Source organism: Larus michahellis, chromosome 3, assembly GCF_964199755.1.
Source record: "Larus michahellis chromosome 3, bLarMic1.1, whole genome shotgun sequence".
NCBI classification, from domain to species: Eukaryota; Metazoa; Chordata; class Aves; order Charadriiformes; family Laridae; genus Larus; species Larus michahellis.
Genome location: NC_133898.1, coordinates 125,302,059 through 125,322,556, shown reverse-complemented (window position 1 = coordinate 125,322,556; position 20,498 = coordinate 125,302,059). Strand labels below are relative to the sequence as shown.

At 44.4% G+C, this 20,498-nt stretch overlaps 1 protein-coding gene across 2 annotated transcripts in view; it reads right to left on the bottom strand.

Moving 5' to 3' along the window:
- Positions 1-204: 204 nt before the first annotated feature.
- The window catches only part of RCAN2 (regulator of calcineurin 2), a 95,162-nt gene continuing 74,868 nt past the window's right edge, over positions 205-20,498 (bottom strand). For both annotated transcript variants that reach the window (XM_074582041.1, XM_074582042.1), the window contains 3 exons: positions 13,149-13,322; positions 11,028-11,199; positions 205-2,512 (listed from right to left, as the gene is read on the bottom strand). In XM_074582041.1, coding sequence (XP_074438142.1) covers positions 2,352-2,512; positions 11,028-11,199; positions 13,149-13,322 — 507 coding nt within the window. In that variant the 3' untranslated portion in view covers positions 205-2,351. The remainder of the gene's footprint in view (positions 2,513-11,027; positions 11,200-13,148; positions 13,323-20,498) is intronic.

Sequence of the window (20,498 nt, the reverse complement as noted above, 5' to 3'; positions counted from 1 at the left end):
GGGGCCAGTAATCTCTTTCATACAGCAGATATCAACCACAAAATTCTTACGCATTTAAATCTTACCCTCCCTGTTTATACTGGTCTAAATGCCATGGACCTTAGCGTTCTGTATCTTCTCAAAAAAGACCATGGTGATACTCCTGAAACATTGTAGGTGGCCTATGATGGTGCTTTCAACAGGAACATCGGGTTACAGTCCTAGGGCAGTGAATGACAATTTATTTATTTAAACCAATTCTAAATGCATCCCTCAAAAAAATGATTGAAGGGAAACCTCTAAGGAGTTACTTTAAGACAACTTTACACAGATATCATGAGGATACGAAAGCCCCGTTTTTTGTTCAGTCTCTGCTGTATTTAACGCGCCTCTATTAGTGTAACACGTGCACGACGATGTCAGTAATGCAGTAACAAGTATCACGTTATAGATAGATGCTAAGTAAATCCCTACGTCTCAACAGGAATATCAGGGGGCAGTGGTGGTCAGGGAATGAACTATATGAGAACGGCAAGTCCTCATTCTTAGAATGTCCTCACCAAGCACGTTGAGAATGGCATCTCCCATCTTCACCGACAAAGCGACGTGCTTTTCTTCCTGGAATTCCCGCAGAGCCGGTACCCCGGAACAAGGGGGACTGGACTCTGCTGAAGCCTGTAGCCTCACTGCTAACTAAGGGTGGAATGGAACCCTCCCTCAGGAACCAGATCATTAGGTTTTATGACAAAAATCTCGATTACAGAACCTAAGCCGACTTTTCAGATCCTAGAATGAGCTTCCAAGAGGTATTTACTTATTTTTAACTTGTAAAGGATTTTAAACTCTGGAATCTCACTGTGCCATTTTATAGTCACTTTTGGGAGTACAGCTGCAGCTAATTAGCTTAAAAATCCCACCGTATCTTACGCATATGCTCAGTTTTCTGCAGTATTAATTTCAGTGGAACTACTCATGTGCATAAATTAAGCGCATGCTTAAATATATGCAAAATCTGAGCTCAAATGCCTAGAAAATATGTTCTCAAAATGACAAGTACGCATAAAAAAAATCATCACGGACGGTCTGCCAGACAGGGAACCCAGTATCTGTCTGCTGTCAGCCATGATGAAAACACAGAACAATTTTTGTAACCCAGTATACATTGCAAGTGAAAGAAACATGCGGGACAGAGTGAAAAAAGGGGATTCAGTTGCATGCAGTCTAATTTCAAGTGTGTAATTATGGTCCTGTTTTCTTTGGCCTACCAAAAAAAAAAAAAAGGAAAAAGAAAAGAAAAAATAAAAAAAACAACAACAAAAGAACACCAAGTAACCTCTCCTCACCTCCACAAACCCAAACTGCATACAGCTCAAAAAGGGCTTTAAAGCGCAGGAAGTGGGGAGGGAAAAGGTGTGAATATTCGGGATGTGCAAGTAACTACTAACAGTGTCAGGGCTATTCAACACACCGCTAGGAAGGCATTCAGCCCGCGTCCTCACTAGAACTTACAGCTGGGACAGAGGGCAACGAACCCCATCTTAAATGAGCAGTCCTTCAGCTTCTCTTTCTTAGACTCAAGAGAAAGTGCTGCTCACACCTTTATGGAAGATAAAATGACAAACCCTACTGATGTTCTGGCTCCCTCCTCCTTAGAGAGAAAGATGGAAAGACACCAGACCCTCCAGCAAGGTGCCGCCTCTGCCCTCAGCGGAGAGAGCTCTGTCTCGCGTCGCGGCCACCACTAAGGACCAGTGCACTCTACACCTGTTGGTGGAAGGGGATGTTTTTTCTGCTGTTTCTGAAAATGTTGCAAAGATGGTATTCCTGAAAGAAAATTCCAGGGGGAATAAAAAGGCCACCAAGCTACTATAGTAGAGAAAAAACAACACATGCCCCCGCTTTAAAAAAAAAAAAAAAAAAGGAAAAAAAAAAAAGACTAAGGTCTTCTGGGGAACTGAGGAGGGCAGAGGAGCTGGCTGCTTGATGAAGGGTGCTAGCAAATATTGTGAGAGTTTGAATATCAAGCCTGATGTCGGCCTAATTGCCCACCCTGAACGACCCCTCTGGTAGCGGTGTTTCAGCATGCAAATTACAGCTGTGAGAAGACCCTCAGACTGAAACCCTCCCTTGTTTCTTCAGCCTGGTTTTGTCCTTGCCAGAAAAATCTATTAGTTGGTGTGTGATATGGTTACATATACAAAGATCTTTTTTTTCCTAGCCCTTTTATCACATAGGCTTGATTACTGTGAAGGGATTTCAATGAGTTTAATGTCCTGGTACTCAAAAGGCGATGGCAGCCTTCCAACAAAACAAAGCAAACAAAAACCAAGAGCTGTGCTGGAGGAGAGAAGTGCTGCTTCTGCCGGAGAGGCTCAGTTAGATACAGGAGGTGGCAGACCAGGGCGCCGAGTTTGAATGATTTTTGGCTTTGGAGAATTCTTTGGGTCCTCGTCTTCTTCCATGTCGCTGTCGCAGACATGCACCACCACACTGGGAGTGGACTCCGTTCCTGCATGCAGCTCGTATTTCTCTCCTGGAAGCAGAAAAAAAATAGATCAAAGGATGACCGTCTGACCACGGCACTCTTGGATGCAGAATACTCCTGCACCTGGATGGGGCAGATGAGTGTGTCCTGGTCCTAAATAAAGGTGAAGGCAAGCATGAGTAGACTGCATCAGCTGTCACAACCGATTCTGGGGATCCTGCCCCCAGGGGCAGCCGTTGGTCTGTAAAGCAGAATAAAATACACTGGTGTCTATTATAATGGTGTTTTGCACCAATACTAGTGGCCGGCAGTGCTAAAAAACCAAAAACGAGTACAAAGAGGAGAGACAACACACAAGTTCCTGGATAAGAAGAGGGACTGGAACCCAACCTAACAAACATCTGGTCTGAAGTCATGTCACACCTCTTGGGCTGGGGCTAGTCTTTTGTTTGTTTGTTTTCTTTCAGTCTAGGTGGCTCCAGTCCCACTTGAAGTCCACTAGATTTTGCAACTTGTCACTTCCACACATCAACACTTGGTCCAATTGCTCCAGAAATGAAAAAAAAAAACCAAAACCAAAACCAAAACATATATCTGCTCCAGAAGGATTTTGAGACTCAAAGCTCTTTAGTTGGGGCTGTAACAAATTCTGCCTCTATCGATGAGATTACAGAGAACAGCCTATAAATGCTCACTAGCAGGCTAAACCTTTAAACAGCACATTAGATTTTCTAACGATGTACGTTCCTTATTTAAGTCTCCACCCAGTGCTCCTGCGAGGAAGATGAGCGTGGCCTGGGTGATTACCTGCAAGAGTCCACAAGCAAACAGACGAAAATCAGGACCAGACACAGGACTTCCTCCTGCATTCAGTCTGTTGGCACTACATGTGTTTTGCATCGTATGCAGGATGTAAATAGGCATTGGATATTAAATTACAAGGAATTAATTTAAGACTGTAAAGGGAGAAAGTCTCAATGGTGACATTTCTGATAGGATGAGTTGGTCTTTCAGAAGTGACAAACACCCATCAGGAGCCCTAGAAACTAAAAACCATTCCAGATAACGCGCTGTCCCCCGCTTTGGACTATTTGTCATCACTCTCATCTCTGTTAAATTAAAATAGGCTTGCAGTGACCACACGCACACCTGATAGTTTGGTTTTTTGTTCGTAAGATTGCTCCAGAACCACTGCATTTTTGCCTGCAAAATATTGCGAGACGAGGGAGGTGAGGTCCCAGTATACCTCGCTGACCTCTACTGGTGCTGCAGCAGCTCCTAAGCGCGTCGTAGGCAGAACCTGGCTGGGGTAGGTGCTGTGTGATGACAGTGAAATGGCAGTCCCTGCCTCAGAGCACGTGCAGTTTGCTTCTGTTACTGATTTGGATTTTTATTTCTTAGCAGTTTTGCGGCAGAGTAATTCATGCAGGGAAGGGGCTGCAGGTTCAGCCCTGCGTTAGCACACGCGGTTCTGGGACTGTGATCACGTGCTATTTGTGCTGACAAATTCTTGGTCCAAATAAGACTGGGTGGCTTGGGACTAGAGGACGTGCTGCATTTTTGCCTAAAAAATAGGAGGCAACTAGTGAATAACAGCTATAAGTCAGGCATCTTGCTGTGAGAAATATTTTACTGCTGTGATACCATTAATGTTGACATTTAACTGCTCTATTTTTGGCAACCTTCCCTCTGAATCCAAATTGAGCAAAGCATTACAGGTCCTGCTGATAGGCTAGAATGTAAAAGGAGAAATAGCTTGGTTGTGCTGCATCGAGAAATTATATGGTTTTTCTTTGCTTATTTTCCCTGTGGGCTTCAGCTAATTTCTCAGCTACGGGCTGACGTCAATGCTGCCAACCAGCACCGAAGGCGACATTGGTCACTGTCAGCTACGAGCAGCTCCGCAGCCCCGCGCACACGCAGCGCCGGGCCCCGTCCTCCTACGCCAGCACCACGAAGTAAATCAGATTCACTGCCCTCTTAAAAAGGTAATAATCCCGGTTCAAATGCCACATTCTTCTACCGTGCAAAATCCTTCCCAGAAGGACTCTTTCCACTGAAAACGAACAGTGGAAATAAGTACAGACACGAGGAAAAAAATATTCAGATGCCTCTAGCAGGAGTAACTGCAACAGCAATTAATGTCACTTTGCAAATCAAAATGTGATGCACTCATAAATTAGGTTTTTAAGGCACAGAGTTATTTCTGAGCATAAATGAGCTGCAGACTCAGTTCTGTACTCACGATTATTCATGCCTGCAGAACTGTGGCTCAAACTGCAGAAAACCTTTTTATGGCTGAGCTAGGAACAGGACAGCAGTGACTGTGGGGGTTTTATACGGCTGTATCTTGTTCCTAAATCTGACGGTTGTTTGCGGAAAAATACTAAGGTAGTAAGTACAAAATTAAAATCCAGCAGATACAGCCAGATTACCCCTTCCCTTCTGCTTTTTTCTATGTTTTTTTTTCTTTCCTCTTATACAATACCTCAAAAAAATAAAAAACTGAGCTAAATCCGCAGCCATGAAGCTCGTGGAGTAATGGTTGAATCGCTGCAATCGAGTTACGTTTACAAGACACAGGCTGGCCCAAGCTAAGAATAGCAAGTCGAGTTACCGTAAAGACTCACCAGCTTCTGTAGTTAATGTCAGTCCAGCATTTGTGCAGTTATTTCATTCAGCTGCCTCTGCTGCTGCCTCCTGTGCCTTCCCAGGCCCTACACTGCCCCACCGCTCCCGCTCCTCCCGCTTGCCCCGAGAGCTCTTACGGGTTGAGCCAAAGGATTCCTGGGGAGAGGTGTCCTTCTCCTCCAGCAGTCTCTGGGCTATCTCTATCCCTCAATAATAAGTTGTTTAAACATTCGCATAAGCTGAGATAACAACGGAAACTCACATAAAATGACTCAGAAAAATATCTGCAAGCTTATCAAATATGTTCGAACATCTAAATTCTGCCTCCAGGATATAATGCAGGGAAGAATTAAGCTGCGGCACCTCCACCACATAGATTCGTCAGAAAATATTCCTAACAAACCTGTGAAAATAGCAGCGACGTTCCTCTATCTGGTTGCTTCGCATCAGAAAAGAAACAGGAATGTGAAGTTTCACCATTCAACAACGGGCCCAGCTGCTTTTATGTCACTTGGCACATCCTGTCACTTGGTGACCGCATGAGCCACAAGCAAACCCGCAGCCTCAGGTGACGCAGGGAAGACGACCACAGCAACGGCACAAAAGCAACTGAGGATATGTCAGAATTAAAAATAATAGCATGTGATTTTCTAGCCCTTTGTGAATCAGTACTATGACCTTTCACTGATGGTGCATCTCTTGTCTAATAAGGCTCTTTTGTCCAGCAAAGAGTACGGTCATACGCTTAATTAATAATGAAGAAATGTTAATGATGCTGTGCAGCTACCTCATCCCTGATTCTGACTCATGATCAAAGGTTAATGGGTTCAGAGCTGTCCGTTCCACGTTAAACGTGTCATTAGCATCATAAAACCACCTTCCACTTACAGTCCCCTCATCCAAGTGCTTTACAAATAATACGGTGCAAATAACGGGTGGTCCTTCGTTTGGGTGCATGTTTATGCTGGACGAGATACCACAACCCATCCTGTGTGATACCTCTGGATCTGCCAGATGCAAGGTGGAGGAGTTGCTCTCTGGAAGCCCATGACTGATGTTGCAGGAGAACCTCTCCTGGCCAGCGGGACCAGGCAGAGGGAAAGTTTTCTACACCCAGCAGCTCCGTGTACCCTGCCCCCGGCAAGGGCAGAAGCAGCCACAGAACAGAGGGGAGAGGAGGGACAGAGATGGAAAATTCTATCACCCATCTGCCTGCCCATCCACCCCCTTTTAATCCTCTCTGTGAGTCCTATAAAGTATTTAATATTTCCTTCTGATCAGTGAGAACAAATGTAAGAGTTTGAAAACACCCGGGCACAGAAGACTTGCCGTGGGAGACATGGTTTGAAATCCCCGTGTGCAGCGTTTACTGGGCAGGGTCCCGCTCTTTCCCGTTTTCTCCTTCCCAGCGCAAGGGTGAGCCAAGCCCAGGGCGGAGCAGCGCCAGGAGCTACGCATCCTCCTCAAGAAGCCCAGCCAGAGCACGGCAGGAACATCTGAATTGCTCAGAGACAAAAACGAAACCCCGACCCAACCCCTCCTCTCACCACTAACCATTGGCAGAGCCAGCAGCCAAGTGGCACAGGCTGCTGCAGGGTCTCCTTTGTGTCCCAAGAGGTACCACTCTGGACCTAAGAGCCATCGCACGTAACACTTCAGAATGGTGCTTTCATAATGTGAAAAATGTATTTCACATGACCTGGAGCTGCTGGAATGCTGGTGAAGGACTGGGAAACGTGGAGAGAACTGAAACTGGCACAAACTTCTCTATATTTAGGTAAAATTTTTACACTGAAAGTGTTATTAAGCATTGGAACAGGCTGCCCAGGGAAGTGTCTGAGGCGCCGTCCCTGGAGGTGTTTAAAAGACAGGTCGACATAGCGCTTAGAGATATGGGTTAGTGATGGGTTTTGTCAGAGTTAGGCTGATGGTTGGACTCGATGATCTGAAAGGTCCCTTCCAAGCTAGGCAATTCTATGGTTCTGTGACATGGGCTACTGGAGATGGTGCCCAGCCTGCATTGGTTTTCAAATAGTGCCTGAAATTGCGTGGGCGAGCGCTAACTGCCAGAGGGCAAAGTCACACTGGGAGCGCATGGAGCATAGTTAAGCGCTCGGGACCCTGACCTATATTGCGTGTTATTGTACAGCACAGATCTCAACAGCAGAGCCGTGATCCGTGAATCAAAGCCACAGGAGAAAGGCAATTTGTCCGGGCAACTGCTGTGTGGGCAGCGGGCAGGGGTTGAGATTGGCAAGGGAAGGTCAAGGCGGCACTTGGGAACCTGGGGAAAGGCACTCTGAAGAGCAAGGAGTTAGAAAGTGAGGGAGTAGAGGGCAGTTTGTCGAGCAGAAATTGGGGTAACAGGTTTGAAAGAGGCAATGGGGGAAGGAGGGAAGAAATATTCAGGTTGGGGGGCAGAGAGGGAGGGGGGCAGGACTGCTTTCCAGAAAATTTTGACTTAACTCTAATGCCAGGAAGATGGTGATGGTTTGTAAACTGCCGCACTAACGAATGGCAGAGCAAACATAGCTGCCTTTGCTTTGAGAGGAGCAGCTCTGCTGTATACGCGGAGCTGAGACACAGAGATTCTCCCTCCCCCTTACAAACATTTCTCATATAAAATGATTTCCTCCATTCCTCAGTGGGATGAAACTAAGACCTGACAAAATGTTATGGAGAAGACGCGAGGGCCTAAGACTAGACAAGAGCTTGGCAGGTTGCAAGCACTCCTGTAGGAAGGTTAGGTCCGAGTCAGGCCAGGCAGAGACACAGGCAAACAGCCAAACTACCACCCTAGTTCAGCGCGATGCCTTTATCTTCATCAGTATTTTAAACTACTGGAAGTTTCTCTTGACAGTGAAAGTGTTTTTCATCAAAGAGATTAATGATCGCACTTCTTTTTTTTGCAATATATTGAAAAAACGGTAGGCTGGTGGTCAGAACCAGGCACAGTCACAGCTCCTGGCTCTGACTGGTCTACGGCGCTCTGTTCATGCCTCGCTTAAAGCTCTGTTTCTGCATCTGCAGAAAGTGAGAATACACATCAATCAACCAGAAACTTAATTAAATATGCCACGGTCTTCTCTAAGAAATAAATGCACCCTCACCGATCTCAATTTAATGTCGAAGGACCAAGACCCAGCTCCCTTTTGTGCACAGCAAAAAGAAATCTTCCCCGTCAGAGCCCTGAGCTGCCAGACGGGCATTGCTGCAGCCACAATTTTTGCAGCCACAGCTGCAAAAAACCAAATAATACCCATCCCAAAACTGAGCCTGGAGAAAGACAACACACAGCAAATCTGTTAAGTACCTTCTGGCCTGTTCACAGAATCACAGAATCACAGAATGGTTCAGGTTGGAAGGGACCTTAAAGATCATCCAGTCCCACCTCCCTGCCCTGGGCAGGGACACCTCCCACCAGACCAGGCTGCTCCAAGCCCCATCCCGCCTGGCCTTGAACACCTCCAGGGATGGGGCAGCCACAGCTTCTCTGGGCAACCTGTTCCAGTGCCTCACCACCCTCACAGTAAAGAATTTCTTCCTAATATCTGATCTAAATCTCCCCTCCTTCAGTTTAAAACCGTTACCCTTCATCCTATCGCTCCACTCCCTGATAACGAGTCCCTCCCCGTCTGTCCTCTAGGCCCCCTTTAGGTACTGAAAGACCACTATAAGGTGTCCCCGGAGCCTTCTCTTCTCCAGGCCGAACACCCCCAACTCTCTCAGCCTGTCCTCATAGCAGAGGGGCTCCAGCCCTTGGATCATCTTTGTGGCGTCCTCTCGACTCATTTTACTCTGGAGCGAGTTTCCCAGCCTTTGCTCCCAGGGACAGTTTTAGTCTAATTTTGTGGCTCTGATGATTACGGCAGTGTACTGTGAAAGGAGATGACCTGAGTTCATGGAGGGGAAGGTAGCGTGGGTCTGCGTCAAAGCGGTGTATCTCACATTCCCAGTGAAGCAGGTTGGTAAAACTCACCTTGTACTGAGGACAGGCAAAGAAACTGTTCACTATTTACATTCTCAAATGAGTTTTCCTGGTCTTCGGATATTAATCTTACCAAATAAGTGTATTTAATATAGCAAAGATTCCTCGCAAGTTAATGACACAGAAGTCAGGCTCTAACATTCAGAGTTCTGTAAACAACTGTGCCAGCGAGTATTTTTTGATAGCTGTTAAGCCACAGTCACATTTTTCTATTGTGCTTTTTGAACGAAAAAAAAAAAATCCAATTTAGCTGAGGCTAATGTTATTTGATGTACAGCAGCGTGTTTTACTGATGCGATACCGAGAAATCAGTTTTGGTGGGATTTGTTTTTCAATGAAATTCTAAACATAGTAAATGCACAACTGAGAACTGCAACCCTATTTTAAAACCGCCACTGCAGTTAACTAAAATTGATCTCTCTAACAAGAGCTAAAAATAGAAAGAAGAGAGCACACAATGACTTTTCATATTGCTCCCTGCAGGCTCCTTAAATACGGGTGAATATGACCTTCACGCAAAGCTGTCCCGGAGTGTGGGACAATGAGTGATATTTCACATTCCACTGCTCGAGAACAGGAATTGATTTATTACCCAGCTAGCGAGGGAATTCGTTTACATGTTTCCATTTATAACACTGCTGCATCAAAGAGAAAAAAAAAAAAAAAAAAAAAAAAAGGAGTTTTTTGTTTTTTCTTTTATGCAGCAGTTTAGAAGCAAAGCGTGGATTCTGGAAATAATGCAATATAGTCCAAAGTATTACACCTGACAGCCCTTTCCTATGGGCTTTCCTGCTGAAGGGGAATAAAACACAGGAATCTCTGCTGTTCGCCTGCTCTGTATTTCCCCCCTGTGAGAGATCCCGCGTGAAAAAGAGAAGAGGTGATCCTGCAAAGCCTGTGAATCACGAAACATCTCTTCCTGCACCCCACGCGCTTCAGCTCTGGGTTGCTCCGGTGCAGTTACACAAAAGCCCCAGTGATAAGATGTCTGCAATTGGAAGCTCAGAACAAGAAAGCAGCGTTTTCAGTACAGCTGGGGAGAAAACAATTCGCTCATCCCACATGAATTTCAAAAATAAACTCTGATAAATTTTCATGAGCTCACCCCCCGAATTGTTATTAGATTGGAACTGAAGTGGTTTATTTTAATATGAAAACAATTTGACGAGTAGCTATTTTTTCTTACGGTTTACAAATGTAAATTAGACTAATTTCTAAATGATACTGCTTCGACCTGAAACTGGAACCTTTTCCATTTGGAAAATTTTAAAAGAGGATGCTTTAACATCTAATCCCAGCTAACTTCCATTCCTGGCATTAGCTGAAGATGGGAAGACAGAAGGAAGTCTATCTGCGTTATCCACTGACATCTACCCTATGGGAATAGAGGCTACAACTCACCCCATTCCTTCTGCACACAGTTTTCAACAGAAAAGGGACAGTCCCAACAGAGCGATCCCGCCAGGGCTGGGGAACGGTAGTTCTGTCTCTACAGACTTGTTAAGGCGAGACATTCTCCACCCTGGTGGAGATCCAGTGATGCCTAAACATTCGACGAGGTATTCTGCATCTTGGAATGCGCTACGGAGCCGATGTGATTTAAAGCAAAAACTCATCAAGTTCACGGACAAGCACTTGCCCAGTCCCCACGCAAACCATCAGTTGTCTCATCTAAGCACAAACCCAAGCACAAGAAATCGTGTAAACAAGCTCTGATCTGCTCTTCAGTCAGACAGCGCTCACGAGCTGCAGATAAGATACAATTCTGAACGTACACACGGTAAAACTCGTTCTTAAGCAAAGAGCCAGCTGACAGGCATCAACTTAAATCCGAAGCAACGCAACTTACAGGCCTTGCGCCAACTTTCTCCGCAGTTACCATCTACGCTGCTACTTCTCGTCTGCTTTTCCTGACACCTTTTCATGCAGGGACCATGAGCTTACCTGGTCCTAGCTTCGAGACTGCGTAAAGGAGGTCGTAGTTGATGACAGGTGTCGCGTCATCTATCGGTTGCCACCCTACAGGTGGGGAGGCCGGAGGCGAGATGAGAAACTGTTTTGCAGGCTGTGGCGGTGCCAAATGAAGCTTGTCTCCATCTGTCTCGGAGGTCTGAATCTTTAAAGCAGAACAAATACGTTGTTTGGTACAGGATGGGTAAACGGAATGATTGCTCGAATCATACGCTTCTAACGCCAAATGCCACCCAGGCAGGGCTTCAGCGTCGGTCCCAGCAGAGGAGGCCTGGAGATGAAATTCATCTCAGCCTTACAGGTGGCTCCTCTACAGTAAATACACTGCGGGGGGGCTGTTACGTGAGCAAAACTACAATGTTTGCGCCTACTGTATATGTTCTCTCCGAGGATAAATGCAAAGCTTTGGTATCCACAGCTGCTAGTTCAGAGATTTTTGAGGCTGAAAAGATACCATTGTGATCGACTGGCCTAAACTAAATAAAACCAGACAGTAGACAAGAGGCCAGTAACTCCTGCACCAAGGCCTTATCGGTAACTTCAGAAAGGTTTCTGAATATTTGATTTCTTCAGCTGAAGTGATAAAGGAATCCATCATGTTCCTTAGTCATTTGCAACTAATTGTTCCCATTTTATTTCCACCTTGAATTATTTAGTTTAATTCCTGCTTTTTTTCTGGTATATTAAAGAAGGCTCGACATAAATGAATTATGCTGCAGCCACACTTGAGCAAGTTTACAACCAGCTCGGGCCCAGAAGCAATAAACTGCATTTGCATGACAGCAGGCCTGAGACAGCACCCGAAGGGGTTTTGCAAAGAGCCAGTTTGGGTCCCTCAACTCCACGTTCCCCAGAACTTCCAGTTCTGGAAGTGCTTATTCCATCTGGCTCCGGCCCATATAAATATACCCCGCTGCAGACACTGTGCTGCTTCCACATCTCCATTCCCTGGACACAACTAATAAGCTCTTTCAAGACTGCATGTACTGGAGAGCATGGTGCAGATACCTAAATGGCTTTGCAGGAAATCAGCTTAGATATGGAGACTAATCACTATTATGCTCATTTTCCTTTTTCTTTTATTATCCCAAGGTTTCAATTAACTCTTGATTATGCAGCGAGAGTGAAACGATTCTCAGATCTGCTTCACAGCAGGTTTTGAAACCTTTCAGAAAAAAAAATCAAAGCCAGATCTAGGAGATTAAGGCACATAAAATGGGACTGAAGTAGATTTTCAACACTTAAATCCAACTCCAAGATCTTCTGAACTCATCTAGCCTGTTAAGCATATTGGTTTTTTCACAACTGTAGTTTTCCATCTTCCTGAGGTTCTCCTTCTTTGGCTCAAAACAGCTCCTGTTCTCACCAGGCTGGAGAGACTCAACATTTAACAGCTTCTTAGGTTTCACCGATACCTTCAAATGAGCCTGCCCTTAATCTGAGACCTCTGAAGGACCGAGCTGGCAGCCCAAAGCACACTTAGATTGCTCATAAGCGCTCATGAGTATCCCATAAGCCACAGCGGCCACAGCAACTTACTAAAATACATTCACAAGAGGTGGTAGTTGAGTTCTCCATCTCCCTCACCCTTCTGTATCCTGGCTGGGGCCTAGCACCCACCCAGGCTGTGGGAGATCTGGGGTCTCTCTCCCTTGGCCAAGAAGAACTGAACCCCCATCTGACACTTCCAACAGATGGATGTAATCACCTAGATCCTGACCGTGGCTCAGGGTTGCAATCAAATAAGTAATTCAGCCCTACTTTTTTTTTTATGAACTCACGATACTTTACATTACCACTTTTTCTACGGTTAGTTTAGAGAGTAACCCACAGAAAACACCCAATGCTGTAAATCAGTTCTAAGCGATGTAATTTCTGTGTGTTGAATGAGCGACTTGGGTCCTAACTGGTCCTTTAAATTTACTGCAGCCCCACTGGGCAGGTACAGCTCAGGCAGCGTAAGGACGTCTGAGTAATCTTTTAGCGGAGAGTTTGGGCATGGGAGAAACCTTTCTTACTTTTATTCAGTGGTACTGCGCAATATTTCTATAAAAGCCATGCGCTAACACAGAAGTAGATTCCAGATTTCATTACCTGTGCAAAATACAACTTTAACTTCTTCCCTCTGAACTGTGTTTCGTGCAGCTCTATTCTGGCACGAGCAGCTGATTTGGGACTACTAAAATTTATCCGCACACGCCTGAAGCTTTTAAACAGCTGGAATGTCACGCAGTCATCGTAGGCACGGAACAAGCCTTCGAATTTTTCCTGCAAATGAAAAAGAAAGAAAGCTGAAGGTTAACTTTGTGCTCGGTCCCATCAGCCTGTGTCGAAGGATGATCTGAAACGTGACAACAAGTGTTTAACCAGGAGGTTTCAGCCTGTGGCCTTTGGGGATGGGTGTCCATAGACTCCGTGAAAAGACACCAAGGAAAAGCACTGGTCTGGAAGGGCTGAACTCTGCAAAACATTTGGGGGAAGGAGTCTTCAAACTGAGAACCCAGCAGCTATTGAACTGCTCGTACAAGCTGAGCAAAACTGCGACAATGACGGATGAAATGAAGCTGAAAAGGGCATATGACTGAAAACACCAGACAACCGCGGCCTCATCCGCACAAAAGCAAACATTGTGCTGAATTACAATGGAGTCAGCAGACAAAGTCAGGCCCGCTGTGACAGAGGATTACGTTCACATCAGCACTGCAGGGTCATTTTGTATTGCGTGTTATGTTTTTTTTCTGGATGTTTTGTCATTTAAATACTTAGCGCAGATATACACTCAATTCCTTGAGAGTTCCTGTAGCAGCAGGGAAAAAAAATCAGGTAACTGAAAACAGTGACTTGGCCCAAAGACAAATTTCAGTTTTATAAACATTCAGCTGTAGAACTCCACCTTCAGAAGCACATGCCACAAATACGGGTATTTTAACATTGCAAAAGAAGGGTCTGAAATGTACCACATCTACGGATCTAGAGATCAACAGAGATCCCTGGAGGATCAGACTCTTTCTGCCGTTTCTCTGTAAACCACGGGCACACAGAGGCCGAGTTTCACATCATCAAATAAAACCAAAGTCCTTAAATCAGTTCTGACACACTTGCTCAGGTCTTCTCATTCACACAAGCACAGACTCGTAAATTGTTAAGACTGAAAGGGAGCGGTTATCATTTAGCCTAGTCTTTGCCTTTACTCAGATCTTAGACTGCCATCCAGTCGGTCTCACGTAAAGCCCCAGCATTTAAACTACTGCGACCGAGACTTGAATTCTTAGAAGACGGAGAATCAACCAGAGTAAAGCCCCTTCTTTTAAGAGTTCTTTATCCTGAAAAAAGCAGTGTTTGAGACGACTGGTCACACCATTTCATCCACTGTTATGTTGGGTGTTTGTATAATTACAATAACCTGACATTTTCTTTGGTATATGTGCAAGTAAGCATGTTTTATACATGTTTTAAAATATAACTTCTTCTCTTCTCATCCGGGAAAAGAATTTCTTATCCCTTAAGAATGGATAACTGGTAGAGGCTGCAGAAGATGAAATAGAAAATGCAATTTACGTAATCCCATCGATACTTCAGTTCTCATCTGGTCATCTTACAAGCAAGACAAAGAGTCCAGAATCTAGAAAAATACATCCTGAAGCATGGTGAAGCCGCATCGGGGAGCACTGGTAGCCCTGCGGGAGTGCCTACGGTCAGCACGGAACAGTTCTTAAAGAGTTAACTGGGAAAACAGGCCAGTTTCATGGCAAGGAGTACGAAACACTAACGCGCATGTACCAGATCTCCTTTCATTCACTGCCAGCTCTGTGGTCTTCCTCCCCATAACTGATATTCCATCCCTGGCACCCTTTCAAAGGAACCCTCCCCGCGGTCTATTAAGCTTTCATGATTTTCATTTCATTTTGCCTGACCTCACTCACCTCTTCCTCTCACCGCAGGAGAGACTTTGGAGGAATAAAAAAAGAAAAAAAGGAAAAGAAAAAGCCAGGAGAGAGCTCGGGGGTTTGGTTGGGGGTGAATAAAGGCACGCACTAATCCCACAAACAGCGTGAAGTTGATAGGTTTGCAGACACGGGTCTGGCCGTACCACCTAACGTTCAAATTGTCAACATTTCACACCTACGTTACGGGTTTTTTACTGCTTTGCGTACAATTTTGCAAAATTCCATTTTTCCTGAGCAGAAGTCTGCATCCAGTGACATTTGTGTAAAGGTCAGCCAAAAGCAGCAGTCATCTCGGTCCTGGCCTGCTTGGAATTTTGACGCTGCAACCTTCCCAAGGACCAGGGGAAGAGGGGAAGGGAAAGAAAGGGACAGGGGATCGGCGTATGCAGAAAGCGGGACTTACACAGCGTTCAGAAATACGCGGGACTGCGGATAATCTAACTAAAAGATAACAGAGACTAATTAAAGCCTACGTTTTTATGTTACCTATATTACCTATTCCAGACTTCTTCGTTATTTCTTTTAAAAAGCACCTTGAAGTAAACAAACTTAAGTGTGTGTAATATATATATATGACAGATATCCTTATGTTACCTATATTACCTATTTTAGATTCTCCGGTATATTTTTTTTTTAAATACCTTGAAGTAAACAAACTTAAGTATATATGTATGAGAGATATCGAGGTATTTTTTTATATATATACACATATATACATGTATACATATATACACACACATACATATATAGAGAGGAGATGATCAAGGTAAAAATAAGCAGCATGGTGAATATTTCCGAGTCCCCTGTACTACCTCTAAGTTTCCCCACAAGTCAACAATGAAACGATTCATCATATTAAAAATAAAATAAAATAAAATAAAATAAAAATAAAATATTTCACCAACTGTGGAAGAAGCCATGCATGGACTTGTCTGGACACCGGGAAGTAAGTACCTGTTACGACTGACTCTTCATTAGGAAATTGATTCTCCCTGTATCGACAGGGCAGTGTTTTCTCGCGAGGGCCAGCCCTCTGTGCACGGAATATAAACCAACCCAGAACCTAGATCTTGGTCAGGGGCATAATGAAAAAGAAGAGAGGGCGAGATTTCAAACGCGGGTCCGAGAACAGGGAGCACAAGGAACGTTGCGGGCGCATTTCTGGACAATACCGTGATGCTCTTATCACTCTCATTAGGCACCGAAAGGGACAGATGGGAATATCTCTAAATAAAGCTGATTAAGTTCTGGACGCCAAATATAATAGCGGGAGAACATTAAAGCGCTATGGACTTCATTCTGCTTACTTTTCAATTTGATACTGGCACAGCTTTAGAGATCCAGCTTTGATTAACACTCCCAAAAACGCCGCGGGGAGGAGGGAAATCGAGCCCTCTGATAGCAGCACCGGGCAGTCTGGCCACAGCTACTGCTCCCACTGACACCGCGTCTCCCGTTAGAGACTCATACATCTGAGTTTTTCCACATTTTCAGCTGATAATAATAATGACCTCAGCAGAGGTCATTAATCACCAACTGCAGTTAATGGCCCTCAGCTGCATCTTGAGCCATCCCAGCTCCTCCCAGCTTGGTATTAATTCCCAGGAAATGCCTTATGCCCTAATTGCTATCGCCTGTGACTCCTAATGTCTGCTGAATGCACTTATCTGGATAAAAGTCTTTCAGAGTCTTTCCAATCTGTAAGAAAATGTATCATATACATTTTAAACACTTAAGCAAATTCTCTCCCTTTAAAGTTTTGGGGATAAATTATTCAAGACTCATAATCCCCTCAATTCAGGACCTTTAAAGCGCTTTTAGGATTCAGTATTTTTAAGATGCTTTTAGAAAATAGGTCTTTAAACTTTCAGAATACTCTGAAAACTCTTGAAGAGAAAATAATAAAGGAACATCCAAGGTTAAGCAGCAGTGTTGCTACTCTTAAAACATCAAAAATGCAGAAAGTCATGAGTGATGCATTTATTTCTGGGATTTTGGCATGTCTTCATCATCCCCAGCATGTCTCTGTGAGACCCAGTGCGAGTAGCCCTCATTTGACCAATACTGCGGAAGTTCTCACTTCTCCATCGCGGGCTCCATGGGCTTCATCTCACCGTTTCTTTGCCGAGCTGGGCACCTCTCCCCAGTTCCTTCCTGTCACCCTACCTCAGCTCCCATCACCCATCACTCACCATCTCTAGCAGTTTATAGGGGTTTGTTGTTTTGGTTTTGGTTTTTTTATTTTAATTAACAAAATTAGCACAAGGTAGGAACATACTAATTAAGGCTGTTGATTACTCAAGCTTGATTGTTATCATTCACGACACCCAACGCAGGGGACAAACGGAGCACCATCCAAGGAAGAAATGAGCACTGGAGGAACAGCCACCAGCCAATTCCTCAGGGTACGAGGGTAGAGCTGCACCCTCCTGGACTGACAACTAACCGGGAGCTCACCTGGGAACCGAGATCCTGTAAGTCCCGCGATAAAAGCGATCAGCGAAACGCAGCTGTAAGGAGGCAAACAAAATACTGGACGTATCTGGAAAAGTATTTCCAGTAAAGCAAGGAAAAGTATTAACAACGTTATACAGAGCACTACTACACCTCATTAAAAATGCAGGTTTTGTTGCCTGTACCCCAGACAGATCAAGGGAATAAATTCAGATGAAGGCTACAGGGAAAGAACAATTTACTGAATGAGACGTGAAAACGCTTGGCTTGTTTAGCAAAACAAAGCAAAGCCCGAGAGGAGATGGGATAATCATCAGAACAACGGGACAATAACCAGAACTGTGTAGAGTAAAGACTAGAAGACTCTGTTGGCATAAAACAAGTGGAAACAATTGGCATAAATAGGTTTAGGCTAGAAGTTAAAGGTTTTAATCACGAGAGTAATGATCCAGAAACAACCTTCCAAGTGCAGCAGCAGCGGCAAAAGATTATTTTTTTTTTTAAGACTGAATTTGGTTAGTTCGCGTGAGGGACTATGACAAAGTGTGGACACAAGGAGCATTGTAAAACATGACTGCCTGAATTAGCAAGTGAATTGGGTTCCGACCCAGCAAGTCCCTTCCAGTTCCGCATTCCCCGTGATTTATTTCCAAACGTTTCTCTCATGAATAGCCCCACTGGTATTGTGCTCATTCCGACAAAAGCCAAGGCCTAATTCAAATCAATGGAAGTCTTTCCACAGACATCACCGAGCTTTGAATTAGAGCCCTGGAACTCAGAACACAAATTAACATTTTATTATTCAGTGTGCTTACGCTCATTATCACCCTTGTTACGCTTTTGATTTAGGAGATGGCTGCGATTTAAAACTTTAGGCTAATCCTTTTTCCTAGAGTTTTGTAAGCAAATAAAGCCAGCATTTTTCCCATTTCAATTTTTCCTGCTCGTTTACATAAAATAATCCAAGTAACTAATTGTATACAATAGGGAAACCGAGGCATAATTGACAATTATGAAACACGTTTTTCCTGCGATGAGTTCTGTACCTGATATAAATTTTCATGTGAGAAATACGCTTAGGTCTCAGAGGCCAGTGTGTTCTGTTTCCACGTAGCCGCGCCGGCTGCGACACCGCGGATCTCGTGCGGCACAAAAGGAAAGATGGAATTGGACAGAACGCCGGGAGGCCGTGCACTGAAGAGCCCAGTAACTAAAACCTCCTACCAACAGATCAATTCCCAGTTTACAGCAATGAGGATGGGCACGATGGTTGATTCTAGAGGGATAAATGAGTCACTAAAGTGGCACACATTGAAAAAGAAATAATGCATGGAACAAATTTTGAAAGCGCCACTGGCCCAGACGTTGCAAAATGGCTAATTAATGAAAAGGACAGGAAGGAAAGATGATGGAACAGCAGTATGCACTTCTGTAGTTCTGAAAGTCAAACAAAACCCAACCCAAAACCACAAAAAAGGCGGGGGGGAAGGCCTCATTTCTAAAAACTTGTCAAATCAGAACGTGGCAGAACTCCTGCAAGTAGCCAGTGTAAACAACGGCCTAATCAACTGTCACATTCTCTGGTTCTAAAATAGTAACGTTTGCCAAGAAACTTTGAACGCACACATGAAAAAGCACTATTGATTCTCAGTTAAAATTCCAGGAGTGCTGAAAAGAGAGGAAATATTTTAACCCAATGATGATGATGATCAATGAAGAGCTCCCACGATCTTGTCCTCGTGCCTTTATAAACTGCCAGGACAGTAAAATACTAATTTACCATTCAGAGATCACCTTAAGGCACAGGCCTCCGGGTTTTTTATTTTACCTTTCACTGAAGGTGGTTGCAGTCAAGAGTGCGATGTCTTCCTCCATACCAAGGGGACGGAATGTTATTTCAATAAAACATTCAGACTGAATACTACTGTCTGAATTTTGGTCTTGCAGAAAGTTTCTTTTGTTTGTTAAAGGAAATCTCTCCTACAATCCTATAGATGGATACAGCCATGAATAAAATACAATAGAAAAATGTGTCCTTCCACCATCAGGGTACATTTTAAGACGGCAGCATTTCTACATGTGTAGAAAAATGTGAAATTTCGGAAGAACGGAAAAAAACAGGGAAGACTGGGGCAGGAGGTAACCAGAATTACCAAGTACTCTGCGATGACCGCCCGGTTACAGCACTGCTCAGAACCGTGTTTCTCGCCTTGAAACTCGGTGCAAAGTTCTGCTTGTCTCTTCCTGAATAGAAAACTGCATTTAGATTTGAGCACTGAGACAGCGGTGAAAAGAACTTGGGTTTTTTTTTATTTACACTAAACACAGCACTAATTAGAGTCTTTCTAAATTGCACAATTGTGTCGGTACATCAACAAACCAACCCACGTTTGCCACCGCAGTTCATGCAGCTCCATCTATGCTTGGCTTTCTGGTGTTTTTAAGGGGTGGAGTTCAGGCCAATTGTCAGCCAAAGATGAAATAAACCAGGACAAATCATAAGAAACAACAAATATTAAATTGTGAGGTTGGACTTCGAGAGGGGCAGATTAAAAAAAAATAATAATAAAACTTGCCCTCTTCAGTTAAATGGAGACTGATTTGCTTGCACTACTGCAATCCTACTAATGTTAAAGGGGTTCCTAATAATACCATTAAGTCTTACTACGCGGTCAGAAAGAATACGCGTTTTGTATTCCAGACGTGACGCCAAGTGACCTTATTGCTCTGCTCTTTGCACTGAACCAACCCCAAACAGAAGCACATTGGCCACCAAACGTGTCTACGTGCCGCCCCGCTCCAGGGCTCACGGGTGCTGCTGTGTTACCCTTACACACTAGGGCTGTTCTGCAGGCATCTGCATAGGTCTTGTAGATCCCGAAGGCTGCGGCCAGGGTTTTGCCTTCGTTGTGTGCCAAAAATCATTCTGACACCGTAAATATTTGGTGTAAGGCCTACTGCTCACAGATGCTCCAGAGACAGACTTTGGGGAAGCAGAAGGGACGTTGCACAATGTCGTACAGACACCTGCAATTCACCACAA